General features: G+C 37.5%; 1 protein-coding gene across 1 annotated transcript in view; it reads right to left on the bottom strand.

Annotated features, from left to right (window-relative positions):
* Positions 1-15,077, bottom strand: part of PDZD8 (PDZ domain containing 8) — an 83,202-nt gene that overhangs the window by 25,598 nt on the left and 42,527 nt on the right. The window contains exon 3 of the mRNA XM_045803234.2: positions 13,084-13,186. Within this exon, the coding sequence (XP_045659190.2) occupies positions 13,084-13,186 (103 nt within the window). The remainder of the gene's footprint in view (positions 1-13,083; positions 13,187-15,077) is intronic.

Raw genomic sequence — 15,077 nt, 5'->3', positions numbered from 1 at the left:
AATGTTCTAAAACTATGCAATTAATGACAGATATCTAGGCTTTCTTCTATGCTACGATATTAACACTTTATTCCTATGAAGTTCTTAATTCATCTTAAACCTTCCTGAAATTTAAATGCTTGTCCATGTTTTATCCTCACTTGAGGTGGGCAGCAGCTGGCTGATCTCCATCCTTCTTATAAGAGCCCTTATTAAACTTGTTTTTAAACTTGCTGATGTTCTTAAAAGTCACTATTTGGCCTGTAAGTCTTAAAAAACAAACAAAAAACACTATCCCATGACTGAAGAAGCGACTCCCCTGTCCTTCTCACCTTGTTATAGGAAGGATTTAAAAGGATATATAAAATGTCAGCACTAAAAACACAGGAGCAAAGGAGGTGGTATTTAGGTCAAGTCTGATGATAATAGTTACTATTATAGTTATTACGGGCTGGATACTGTGCCAAGTGTTTCACAGATATTTAACCCTTGTACTGTTACTATTATCTCTATTTTAGAGACTAGGAAATAACTTGTTCGACAAGCACAGAACTAAAGTCAAAGAGCCCAGATCTGAACACACCACTGGGATGGTACAGTAATTACAAGCACCAGGTCTGGAGTCGCAGTTCCTGGGTGTGCAGACTGTCTTCACCACTAGCTAGCTGGGGGATCTGGGTGAGTTACTTTCTCTCTGTGTGTCTCAGTTTCCTCCTATGTAAAATGGAGATGACAAGCGTGCCTATTCTCATGGGGCTGCTAAGAGAATTAAATGGTTGCTGCATACAGGGTCTTACCATCATGACTGGCACAAGAAAGTGCTCAGATCTTGTTACTGCTCCTAACGATTATGAGACTGACTGTGTGTGGGCAGGGAGGGGTACGCCACTGCAGGATCTCTGGAAACACCCAACTCTTTTCTCATTGTTTATTTCCTAGTTCCGCAACCTGCATCCGAGGGTATGACTCGGGAAATGATTTGGCTAAGCGGGTTTCTGTGGGGAAGTGCTACTGTGCCTCAAATAGGATGCTTTAGTTCATGACGAAGTATGGACTGAGTGAATGAGTACTACTCGGACCACAGTAAACTGGACCGTCCTGAGGAACAGAATTCAAAAACAGTGTTTAAGTTTTATTAATATTATTTTAACTTGTTTTCAAAAGCTTTTTTTTAAAATAAGATTTTATTTATTTATTTGAGAGAGAGAGAAAGCATGCGAGGGAGAGGGTCAGAGGGAGAAGCCGACTTCCTGCTGAGCAGGGAGCCCGATGTGGGACTCCATCATGGGACTCCAGGATCATGACCTGAGCCGAAGGCAATCGCTTAACCAACTGAGCCACCCAGGCACCCCAAAAGCTCTTTAAAAAAATATTTAGATTCTTACTACTTTTTTGTGAAACCATTCTGCTTCTCTTTACCCTATTTGAAAAAAGAGACCTAAAAACAGAACATGTAACCCCAACTAAAGTGTTCAACTTACTAGATGTCAAGACCTTAAATGACAGCATCAAAAGTATAAAAACAAAAAACAGCAGATCAAAGCAGCACATGAACAAAATTCCATCTCTAGATCGACCTTTGGTAATCACTATACTTCAAACCCAACATGCCCGGAATGAGATCTTCTTTCTCCTCTTCCTCCAGTCCTTCTGGCTTCCATTCTCTCTCCCCAAACCCCACATTTCCAGTGGTATCCAAGCCATACTGATTCTCTTTTCCACCTTCATTGACACCATTCTGGTTCAGACTTTCATTGTCTCTCACCTCTACTATTTCACATCCTTCCCTTATCGAATTATCCTTGCTTTATCTATTTGCTGTGAGATTTAGTAAAGTTATTAATTACTACATACTGTATGCCAGGTACTGAACTAGACATTTTAATATAGAAATTTCATTTATCCCTCCTACATCCAGGTGAAGCACTATTAGTCCCACTTAACAGAGGAATAAAGTGCTTGTGGAGATGGATTTGAGGACGTTGACTAAGATCATGCTGCCAATAAGTGACCTAGCTAAGACTCAAATTCAGAGCCAAGTTTGCCTTAAAGCAAGATTCTGATGAGATCACTTTTCTTTCCTTTTTTTTTTTTTTTTAAAGATTTTATTTATTTAGTTGACAGACACAGCCAGCGAGAGAGGGAACACAAGCAGGGGGAGTGGGAGAGGAAGAAGCAGGCTCCCAGCAGAGGAGCCTGATGTGGGGCTCGATCCCAGAACGCCGGGATCACGCCCCGAGCCGAAGGCAGACGCTCAACGACTGCGCCACCCAGGCAACCCCGAGATCACTTTTCTAAAAGCTTCCGTAATTCCTACTCTCTTGGAGAGTAACAAACTTCTTAGTCTGGTATTTAAAACACTTCTGCAATACAGTCCAACCTTTTTATTGTTGTTTTGTATATTCTTCCTACCCTGCCATATTCTTTAGTCAACCTGGACAACACATATCCTAAACATACTCAAACACTCTCATTCTTTATTTGGTTTTACCTCATGTCCTCTACCTTGAAATGCCCTCCCTACCATCTCAAAATACTACATACACCTGCAACGCTTGGCTCAAATGTCACCTCATATTCTTTCTTGGTTTTCCTAGAAGAATGCTATCTCCCCTCCATAGGGTTTTGTTCTGAAACTCTCCTAGAGCATTCAAAGGCTAACTGTAATACTGATGCTCACCACACTGTTGATCTTACTTCCACACTGCTTATCTTCCTCGAAAGACCATGTTCTCACTGCTTATACCTCATATTGAGCTTTTATTTTATTTTTTATTTTATTTACTTATTTGACAGAGAGAGAGAGCGAGAGGACAAGCGGGGGGGGGGGGGTGGCAGAAAGAGAGGGAGAAGCAGGCTCCCCACTGAGCAGGAAGCCCAATGATCTCAGGACCCTGAGATCACGACCTGAGCTGAAGGCAGACGCTTAACCTACTGAGCCACCCAGGAGCCCCTCAGCTTCTTTTTCATATTCACAGAGTGCCTTACATGGCCTGGAGAGTTGATGTTTCTATATTTTAACCTAAGTTCCTACTCTTTTCACAGTATTTCACAATCATACTAAACACACTAAGAAACTATGAAACAGAGAACTGCATCCCTCATCTTTAACCAAGATGAACTTTAAGAGTAGAAATGCTGCACAGGATTTACTACTAAAGCTTAAAAGGCATTTAGTTTATTTAAGAAGCCAAATTATAGAACATTACATATGGTTAAAATTTCACTGAGTCCCTACTGTATTCACAAATATTATCAAATTGAATTAAACCAGAGTTTTCATAAAAACTGGCATTTTCAAAAAAGCTTTATTTGCTCTAATCTTTTTCTTCCTTTTGATAAGATTAAGACTGTAAATGGCAAATGGTTAAATAGGAACACCAAAATGCTATCTGCAAGGCGTCTGGCCTTAAGCAAACACACCAAAATACCAACTCTGAAGCACCTAGCCTAATGTATTTATAAATTTGTCTGTCTCAGATGTTTTTACTTGAGATCACAGTTCTTTAGGGAACTCTTTTTTGACTCTTTGTACGTATATTCAACAAATTGTGGACAGATCTGGATGGCTATCATTCAGCGAAACTTCTAAAATTCTCCAAAACCAAAAGGGAAGTAAGACAAGTAAAATTCTGGATCACGGTTATTTTATTTAGGCTACACTGAACTATACACATAGAGTAAGAAGTTCTCTTAATGTTTTTAATAATGCCATTATACCATTAAGTACCATATTTATAAGCTAAAATCCTCACTGTAAAAACCAGGCTTTGGGGACGGCTGGGTGGCTCAGTTGGTTAAACATCTGCCTTCGGCTCAGGTCACGAACCCGGGGTTCTAGGACTGAGCCCCGCATCACGAACCCGGGGTTCTAGGACTGAGTCCCGCATCGGGCTCCTTGCTCAGTGGGGAGCCTTCTTCTCCCTCTGCCTGCCGCTCCCCCTGCTTGTGTTCTCTGACAAATATAGATATAAAATCTTAAAAAAATGTATTAAAACTAGGCTTTTAACAGAACAAATAATGAGTAGTAAATCTCATTTTGTGACTAAGTCATGCTGAAACCTAGATGTCTAGAAGAAAAAAGGCTGAGGGTAAATGGAAGCTCACGGCTAGTCAGTCATCTTCAGTATTCCCAGAAACATTTACTGAATACCCACTAAATGTGAAGTGCTATAAGCAAAAACAATCATAGTGTCTGTGGTAAAGAAAGACACTGGTGAAGATAACACCAATCAAATTATCATAGAAATATAAGTATGAATTCCCAACTATGAGAAATATTCCCAGGCTGCCTGGGTGGATCAGTTGGTTAAGTGTCTGCCTTCGACTCAGGTCATGATTCCAGGGTCCTGAGATCGAGTTCTACATCAAGCTCCCTGCTTGGCAGGGAGTCTGCTTCTCCCTTTCCCTCTGCCCCTCCCCCTGCTTGTGCGCTCGCTCACTCTCTCTCAAACAAACAAACAAATAAATAAATAAATATCTTTAAAAAAATATTCCCAAGATGTCTTATGCTCACTAGGCAAAGTTTTCTAGAATAATGATGATTGGTTGATGTATCAGCCAGGGTCTGATAAGGAAACAGAAAACACCTTAGTATTTGAAACAGAGGTACTTCAAAACAGGGGAATGGCTACTCAATCATAGAACTGAAAACCAAACAGGAGACAGTGAAGTGACTTAGATACTAACAAGTCACAAGTCACTACCAACCTTAGGCTGGAAGAACAGAGGGAGGAATTGGTTTTAGTACAGGCCAGGAGCTAGAGCACCCAGCATAAGCAGGAACCACAGTGGGCCTGTCCTAGGAGAAGCATGGAGCCCTGGAGGAAAGATAGCAGCTGCCAACGTGTTTGTTGTCCAAGGAAGAGGGGTAAAAGGAAGAATACCCTGGCTTCCCCAGTCCACTTCTATTTCCCATCAGAACTTGACCCAGCTGAGTCGACTGATACTAAAGCCCTGGAAAAATTGCCAGCAGAGGTCAGCCCTGTAATGACATGGTGCGGGGGTCAGGCCCAATAATGTATCTAAGGGTGAACAAGCTAAGGGTTGCCACAGAGATCTGAAGAATGGGGATAGGTACGGGTATGCATGTGGAAAAAGGAGCTGGGTGAAGGGTGCACATGTTCAAAAGCTGTGTAGTAGACAGAGTATGGCAAGTGTGAAGGAGTAAAAGATGGTCAGCATAGCTAAAGCCGAACAGGAGGGTAGAAGAGAACACTGGAGAAATAAAGGGCAGGTCAGGGAGAGCTTTGTGGGGCACATCAAAGAATTTGTCCTCATTCTAGGAAGTCACAAAACTATTGAGAAATTTAAGGAGGCAAGTGAAGGACCAGATTTGTATTTCAAAATGATCACTTATCCTCCCCTCACCCTCCTAGGACACTGACTGAACGACTGGAACATAACAGGGTGTCTACTAGGTGCAGTACACACAGCATATTTGTCTCCCTATGAAGTCTACCAGCAAGTATGTAGTGTGCAGAATTGTCAGACCTTTTAAGTATCTTTAAGCATTTATATCATCTGATCATCAACCATCAGAGACATAAGATTTATCTTCATTGCCCTGAAGATCTAGATCTAGTTCCTTGCTCAGTATATTTGATCATCCTACCATTTACTTTTTGTGTTTATATGCTTCCATTAACCATTCACCCACCTTTGTATTTTCAGCTGAGGATCACTAACTTTTCCCCATTCATTTATATATATATGGCTATCTCACTGCCATATTAATTTTACTTCTTTCTCTCCATGTTATCTAGCTCTCATAAATTTCTTGTATTATAGAAACCAGAAATCAAAAGTACAATGAGATATCACCTCATACCTGTCAGAATGGCTAAAATCAAAAACACAAGAAACAACAAGTGTTGGCAAGGATGTGGAGAAAAAGGAATCCTTATGCACTGCTAGTGGGAATGCAAACGGTGCAGCCACTATGGAAAAGAGTATGGAGGTTCCTCAAAAAATTAAAAATAGAACTACCCTACAATCTAGTAATCACACTACTGGGCATTTATTCAAAGAATACAAAAGCACTAATTCAAAAAGATATATGCAATCCTATATTTATTGCAGAATTATTTACAATAGCCAAATTATAGAAGCAACACAAGTATCCATCAACAGACAAATGGATAAAGAAGATGTGGTATAAATATACATTGGAATATTATTCAGCCATAAAAGGAATGAAATCTCGCATTTACAACACTGTGGATGGAGCTAGAGCTCCATCGTATCATGCTAAGCAAAGTAAGTCAGTCAGAGAAAGACAAACACTATATGATTTCACTCGTATGTGGAATTTAAGAAAGGAAAAGAGAGAGAGACAAACAAAAACAGACTCTTCACTATAGAGAACAAACTGATGGCTACTAGAAGGGAGGTGGGTGGAGGGATGGGGGAAATAGGAGATGGGGATTAAGGAGGGCACTTGTCATGATGAGCGCCAGGTGATATATGGAAGTGTTGAATCACTATATTGTACACCTGAAACACCTATAATACCTACACTGGAACTAAAATTAAAAACTTTAAAAAATTAAAATAAAAAAAAAAAGAAACCAGAAATGTATAAATAATTCTGTGAGAATTTCATGGTTTTTAAATAAGTGTATTCATTTTGTGACACCACTCTCATGAAAAGCTGAAATTTCTTGTTTGGAGGCACAAAGACATATTTATTTCTTCAAGGATCCTAGATCTTATATATTTTAAGCATAGTTTTGAATTCTTAAGTAATTGTGCTAAGAGCTTTTTCCTCATTTTGTTCCTCTTAGAGCATCTTAGAAAAGTTTCATGCCATGTGCAAATCTGAATATTATATTGTACATCCTTCTTTTTGCTCTGTGCTGTCCAGTATAGTAGCTACTAGCCACACATGGTTGCTAAGCACTTGAAATGTAGTTAGGACGAATTGTGATGTGTTATAATCGTAAAATATGCACCAGATTTCAAAGACTTTAAAAGGAAAAAAACCCTCATTTTTTATGTTGATCACATGCTGAAATAACAATGTTTTGGGTATATGGGTCAAATAAAACATTACTAAAATTAAGTTCACTTATTTATTTTTACTTTTTAAAATGTGGCTACAAGAAAATTTAAAATCACCTAAATGGTGTACATTTTATTTCTATTGGACAGTGCGGTTTCAGATCATTTGTGAAAACTGATCAAAGTCCTAGACTCATTCAGGATATTATACCTGGTCATCTTTATCCTTAAGGCAGCTCTATCTGTAACGAAATATTCTCCTGCTAAAGAAATGATTTAGGAATCTTTGGTATGGTTCTTCATCAAAAACTTTCTGAAAGTTGAAATGCAGTTACTGTTTCCATTTCTTCTATATGCTTGTTTAGCACTGTAATATCAGTATAGACAGGGAATGAGTTCCCTATATATTGTACTTTCTTCCAACTGATTATGTGCCCTCTACCAAGTGTTTCCTGGATTCAGTTCCCCAACCTTTACTCTGAAAGTATAGGGAGACTCACTGGGCTCATCTTATGAAGGTCGTCCTTCCATCCAGATCCCATCTCCCTACAGTTTCAGAGCTCTCTTTGCCTCTGCTCTACACTGACTCCACTACCACCACTCCCCAAACGGTCTTCTAATTATTAGAATATCACTCAGTCCATCTTTGTTAGAGTAGTGGGATTTAATGGAACAAGTACAGATCCTATAGGCAAAAGGCTTTGGCTCTTTGCATATGGGCAAAGTATTTCATAGACTCATGTTACATACTTGGTTCCCATGCCTCTCTTATACTTACAGTTCTTTGAAAATAGGGATCATTTCCTTAAATTCCTCTTTAATTGTAAGGGTACGTTTAAAAAGAAAATTGAGGAAGCCTGATATAATTTATTTATCTTTCAGAATCAGATCCTTTAAAAAAAAAATAAGGCTTTTGATTGGGAAGTAGCAGTGGGAGAAGGAAAAGTACCACTCAAGTCAAAACAGAGTTAAGTATAGAATCTAGGAGGTGAATTCTTCTGACTTCATGATCTGTGGTTTGGCTGACCCTATCTAAATCTTTTACAGCAGCTGCCAATTATAAGTTGCCAGTTGACACCATATAACCCTCTGATAGGAATATACTCATTCTGAATAAGAGTTCCAAATTATCATTTATGGATTCTCCCCAAATGTCAGCTGAACGCTCTTCAGGGATTTATTACTTCTTACTTTTCAGGCAGATCTGAAATATCATGACATCTCCCAATGCCTTTACCCACAGTTCCCTTGGGAACCTGCATATTGGGCTCCATAAGACATGAAGCGCTTCTATTTATACTGAACACACGACTGTTCCAGTATCTCCCTTCTGCCCATCTACCGTACATTCAGGGACCCAGAATATTCCTTTCTATTTACTTGTCCATTTCAAAACAGGAAGAAATCCATATTCTTTTCAATTACTCACTTATATCCCAATATAAGAAAAATTCCCTTAAAAAATAAGTCCTCAGACAGATTTGGATATTTTCTTAATGTAAGACTTTGGGCTGGGCACCTAAAATGCATTCATAATGCTTCAACCGTGCCTTCTGCTCTACAAAGGCTGAAAAACTAAAATGATTCTCCATAGTTCCTTGCTGTTGGGGACATCAAGTGACTCAGTTCTAGCCAATGAGATACAAGTGGAATCCGTGGGAGGAGCTTCCAGGAAAGCATTTAAAAAGGACAAAACCTGACTGACATGCATCTTTGGCATGCTTTAGCCCTCATCTTTTTTTTTTTTTTTTTAAGATTTTATTTATTTATTTGAGAGAGAGAGAGAGACAGACAGACAGCAGGAGGAGAGGGGAGGAGCAGAGGGGATGGGAGAAGCAGACTCCCCACTTGGGGGTCGATCCCAGGACCCTGGGATCGTGACCTAAGCCAAAGGCAGACGCTTAACCGACAGAGTCACGCAGGTGCCCTGACCTCACTCTTTTTCTTGAAAGGTGGATACCCAGGAGTGCATTAGACACCTTGCAGCCATGAGGATAAAAATCCCACACTAAGGATGATGGAGGAGAAGCCAGTTAAGAGCCAAGGCTCTGTGCTTAGAGTATCACTGAGCTGCCATACTAACCCACAGCTTCTCATACAAGGCAAGGCTTTTTCTTGCTTAAACCACTATTCATTTGATTTTGCTAATACTTCCAGCAAATAATGCATTAGGACTGTTCTATCTCTACCTCCCAACACTTGTGCAAACACTACAGATCTAAAGCTTTTCTTTTTTTGTTTTTTAAGATTTTATTTACTTATCTGAGAAAGAGAGAAACTGAGAGACAGAGCACAAAGAGGGGGAGGGACAGAGGGAGAGGGAGAAGCAGACTCCCTGCTGAGCAGGGAGCCTGATGTGGGGCTCGATCAGAGGACCCTGGGATCATGACCTGAGCCTAAAATTAATGACTGAGCCACCCAAGAGCCCCCTAAAGCTTTTCATCTATTGTTATTATTAATGATCTTCCATATCAGCAACATGATAAGGTACATTATAATGCTTTAAAGACTCAAAGGCACATTTAAAATACGGAAAGAATTAAGTTTCATTCTACATATTCACTGAAAATAGTGGCTCTCTTCACTGAATAAATTTCAACATTTAAAAAACTAATTTAAGCCTGAAAACTGTTTTTATACAAAGATAGCTTCTAAACTCATCAAATACCTTCACATACTTATTTTTTAATGATTTTTTTTCTATCCCAATTTGCAATATATTTCAAATGATCAAATCCTAGTCTCCAATCTTTTATGTAGTCCTAAAGAACACAATGAATTCTTCTCCCTGGAGTTATTAAATTCAGACATATGTAATTTAATGCCTGGAGACACTTAACTGCTGCTGACATTTTTGACACCAGATGTAATTAGTAAGCTAGAATTCTTTCTCCACAACTACCGAGGACATATGTGAAGACCTAAAATTGTAACTCAAGATTAAAGTCTTACTAACCTTTTCCATAAAATATTAAAGCTGTCTAATCTCATATTTTTGCAAATATAATAAGGGAAACTGAAACTGCCATTAGCAATGGCAAGTTATGACCATTTCATACCTGGATAAAACAATAATGTTTTTTCATGTATTCATGTAATTCAGAACAAACTGGTTCTTTTATTCCTCTGAGGAGTTGCTTCAAATTGAGACATAACTTAAAAGAAAGATGAGGTATGAACAACCACCAAAGAAATGGGAGACTTTCCTAAAAACCACTATTTTGACGTCATTCCTGTGCTCAAAATCTTTAATAGCTCTCTACTACTTTCATAAATTCAAACACTGTGGCCCGTCCTCCCTTTTTAGTTTTACTCCTATTCTCCCACCCTGTTCAAAATTATCCTATTTATTCCAAAAGAATTTCATACTACTCAATTTTTATGTAAGGATATTCACAACAGTTATTACATAAAGAAATTATGTAATTTAGAAATAATTTAAGGTCAAAGGAACATCCAAGGAATACCACATTACCTTTTTAAAAAGTAAAAAAAAAAATTGATGAATCACAGACCTGTACTCCTGAAACAAATAATGTTATATGTTAATAATCAACCAGAATTACAGATAACCTCAGATATTTAGAACACAACTGAGTCTGACATATATACCTAAATCTAGATATTCCAGAACCTTCTCTAAAATATGGGGACTGAAGAAATCCCACATAAGTACACATTCTATTGTATATATGCTAGAAATGTGATTCTACCTTCAGATAATTCGGAGTTCAGAAAAATAAAACATATGTGGTCTGATAAAAAAAAAAAAAAGGTCATGTTCTCCAAGAGCATGGAGATATACTTACAGACCTATTCTAAAAATTGAGAATTGTGACTATTTTTTAAAATGCTACAAAGAATAACAGGTTATTCTAGAAATACCAAATACACATCATCACTACTATAAGACAGCTAGGTAGCATAGTTCAGAGAAACCCATTCACCGTAATGAAGACATAACAGAGAAATAGTTTTCCTAAATATCAGCTACAAATAATAACCACAGGACTGGCTATATTGCTGCCCAAAATTAAATGTAATAGAAACAACTAAATATCTAAGTTATTAAGTACATCTTTAAAGAATACAACTATAATTTATTCCTGCAAAAAAACTACTGACGTGCTAAATGGATCTTAACTTTTGAAAGACTAAAAAGTAACTCCAGTGAGGTTTGGGGGTTCCAAGACTCACTCTTGGAATTTTATTACTACCAAACCCATAATATTTCAGTATATACTTAATAAATGAAATAAATTGTCTAAAAAAAGGGATATGGTTCCTTTAGGGCATAGACTGCCCCCCCACTCCCGTCCCCACTTCAGCCATAAAATTCTGGAATTCTGTTTCCATTGTGAAACTTCATGGGCTTAATACAGACATTCTGTAGACAATTTTGATAAATGCTCTAAATCTTTAATAGACTACTAGATTTATGCAAAACACAAGAAACACATAATAATTGCTATTAAAACTGCTATTCAGAATATTCAGAAACTACCAACTCACTTTGGAAACAAATTAACCAATAACTAGCAACAATTTTCCCTCATTTAAGAACCCAAAGAATCCAAGTCCAATTAAACCATGTTGAGAGCAAAGCACCATTTTTGTTTAATTCTAGCATTTAATATATTTTAAAAGCCTTTATATTTGTTCAGTCTTGCAATTTAGGTAACAGTCTTTTTTTTTTTTTTTTTTTTTTAATCAAAAAAGAAACCATTAGGGGCGCCTGGGTGGCTCAGTCGTTAAGCGTCTGCCTTTAGTTCAGGGCGTGGTCCCGGCATTCTGGGATCGAGCCCTGCTCCTCCGCTGGGAGCCTGCTTCTTCCTCTCCCACTCCCCCTGCTTGTGTCCCTGGCTCTCTCTCTCTCTGTCAAATAAATAAAATCTTAAAAAAAAAAAAAAAAAAAAGAAACCATTGAATTAAAAAGAAAAAATAAACTAAAAAAAAAAAAGAAACCAGAACTCTAAGTTCTTCATACACCAAGAGTATATAGCCCAAATCCATTCTCTTCTTTTCTATTTTCTCAGATACCACCTAGTTACAGTAACCAACGCTTCCCCTAAATGCCTCCCAACCCACCTCTCTCTAGGTTTACTCTTGTCCTCCTACAATCCTTTGTCTACACAAGCAGAACATTTTGTGCAAAATGTACACAAGATCATGTCACTTGTCATCTTAAAACTCTCCCACCACAAATAATGAAATTCAAACCCCTTAAAAGATTAAGCGTGACTTGCTAGCTCTCATACCACGCTCTAGCTGTACTAGCCTTCTTTTTGTTCCTCAAACTCACTGCCCTCACACACCTGCTGCTCCCTTTGCTGGAAATGCCTTTCACTCCCTCATTTCCCCAGACTCTCCAGGTGGCTTGCTCCTTTTCAGGATTCAGGCCTTGTCTCCAGTGTAGGGTCATCAGACTTAGCATATAAAAACTGGGTGAATACTCGTAACAAAAAAAATTTTTTTCACTGTTTATCTGAAATTCTAACTGGGGCATCCTGCTCCAGTGTCATCTCTTCAGAAGTTTTCCCTATTATCATCAGATCTGAAGAATCTGCTCTATCATAATCCTATTTTCTTCACGGTATCTGTCAATCTCCAGAAATTACCTAGTTCACTTCTCTGGTTTACCCATTTATTGTCATTTTCTACCTCCATCCTATAACATGTATTTCACTTCTCTCCTCTTCTAACCCTCATGCCAAACCTCTATCCCATGCTAGCACCACAAAAACAGGGTCTTTTCTTGTTTTGAACGGTTTCCCGAATCTAACACAGCATCTAGTACAAAGTAAGCACTCATAAAACATCTACTGAATGAAAGCATGCTCTAAATTTACTCGCTTTCTAAGCTGTTTAGAATTCTTTCTAATTCCATCCCTGTGAAATAATTTTGAAGTTCTAGAAGGAAAATTAGACACGGTTTCTAATGCAAACTAGTGATTTGTATTACTGTTGTACCACAAAACAAGACAAATAAGAGCTGTTCACAATGATTTGTACATGACCAAAAATAACTCTATAAATATAGAAACATTATTAAAGGTATGCTTATAGAACACAAACTTTATAAAGATGTAAAATCCACTGTACCGTCTTAATAGAACTCCTTTGTTTTTCTTCCCAAACACCACTGCTTAACTCGAGTGTACAATGAATATTTGCCTCTCTGTCATAGGATCCAAAAATGAGTAACCTGCAGTATAAAGATAAAACAAGGAGACTATTACACCAGTTATACGCAATAAAATTTTTCTCTGATTATACAAGAAATAATAAATTACTCCATTACTATTTATAATTTTGGTAACAGAAAAAAAAAAATTAAGTCAAACACTTAGTACACCCTCTAGTGGAAAAGTGAAGTAAAGCTAAAATCAGGTGAAATTCCAGGACAAGCTGTTTCTTAGCAGCTAAACCAAACAGAAAGTAGTATGTATTCATGAGGTAAACAAACTGATCAGGCATCTATACATAGTAGCAAAAGTTATAGATCTTCAAATAAGACTGTTGAATTTAAAAAATAAGTTGCAGAGTGATACACATAGGATCATACCACCTGTATAAAAATTACACACACACAAATTAGTACAATATAGTTGCTTATGAACACACCCACACACTTCTCTATCTAACAGTGTGACTTTAGGCAAATTATTTAACTTCTCAAAACCCATGTCTTTCTCTGAAAAATTCAGGGCAAGAATGATACCACTTAGAGCTGTTGTAAGAACAAAAGAAGACAATGCATACAAGGCATTTAGTATAGCACCTAGCAAACACTAAGTGTTCCATATGTGTTTGCTATTTCTATTATCTTGAAAACTGTCAAGGAATAACTGCATCACCTAATTTTACTGCTTAATATTCAGATCTAAAAAGGAAATCTCAGGCCCATTCTTGAGCTGATATAAAGCAGTTTTATTATTGAAGGAAAAAAATATTACCCACATGTCTAGCTTCCATACACCTGTCTGCTAAATCAGAACGTAAGTATACCAACGTATTTCAGGAGTAAGCTTGAGACTAGCTTTAGCGTTCATCAACATTTTGACTGTTACTCTATTACTTTATGTCTACACAAAGATCATGGGGGTAGAAGTGAGATTTTAAAAAAAGGTAGATAAAACATATTAGAGTAATATGAGAAAACTGTGTCCTAAAGGTTGGAGACTGCTAGCAAATCGCATCCATATTTCACAAACTGGCTTCATAAACTAAAAACCTGAATAAGACCAAAAACACAACCAGCCCTAAATTTTAATAGTTTTTATTTTTTTATTTTTAATTTTTTAAAATTTTATATATATATATATATATATATATATATATATATATAATTTTAAGATTTTATTTATTTATTTGACAGAGACAGCCAGTGAGAGAGGGAACACAAGCAGGGGGAGTGGGAGAGGAAGAAGCAGGCTCCCAGCAGAGAAACCTGATGTGGGGCTCGATCCCAGAACACTGGGATCACGCCCTGAGCCAAAGGCAGACGCTTAATGACTGCACCACCCAGGTGCCCCTAAATTTAAATAGTTTTTAATCTTAAAAGGAAATTTAAACTTTGGGCTTAACAGTCTACTGTCAAAAAATTAAGAAGATTCATAATTATAAAATACTAAGTTGAGAAAAATGAGAATTTTCATTCATCAAGCTCTGCTGCCACCATCTGTTCAAAAGAGTGAACTACCTACAGGCCTTCACTATCATGCACAGAAGGCTATGCACCAGCTAACGCTCCCAAATTCCCAAAAGATATTAATCTTCAGGATTCAGGAATGACAAAGCACATTTATCAGAATTCCTCCCTGAAGCCATAACACTTTTCTCATATTTTTATAACACCTTTTTAACGTTTTTTAAAAAGAATACCACAAAACTGAACAATGATTAACTCAAAATGAGTCACAGACCTAAATGTAAGAGAAGAAAACATAAAGTCACATCTTTGTGACCCTGACTTAGGTGATGATTTCTTAAGATAGGACACCAAAAGTACAAGTACCAAAGGGAAAAAAAATAAATGGGACTTCAACAAAATTAAAATTTTTGTGCTTCAAAGTACATCACCGAGTAAGTGAAAA

The sequence above is a fragment of the Ursus americanus genome, chromosome 6 (assembly GCF_024610735.1).
Source record: "Ursus americanus isolate L20-20 chromosome 6, mUrsAme1.1.p, whole genome shotgun sequence".
Taxonomy (NCBI): Eukaryota; Metazoa; Chordata; class Mammalia; order Carnivora; family Ursidae; genus Ursus; species Ursus americanus.
This window is presented reverse-complemented; position numbering and strand designations above follow the sequence as displayed.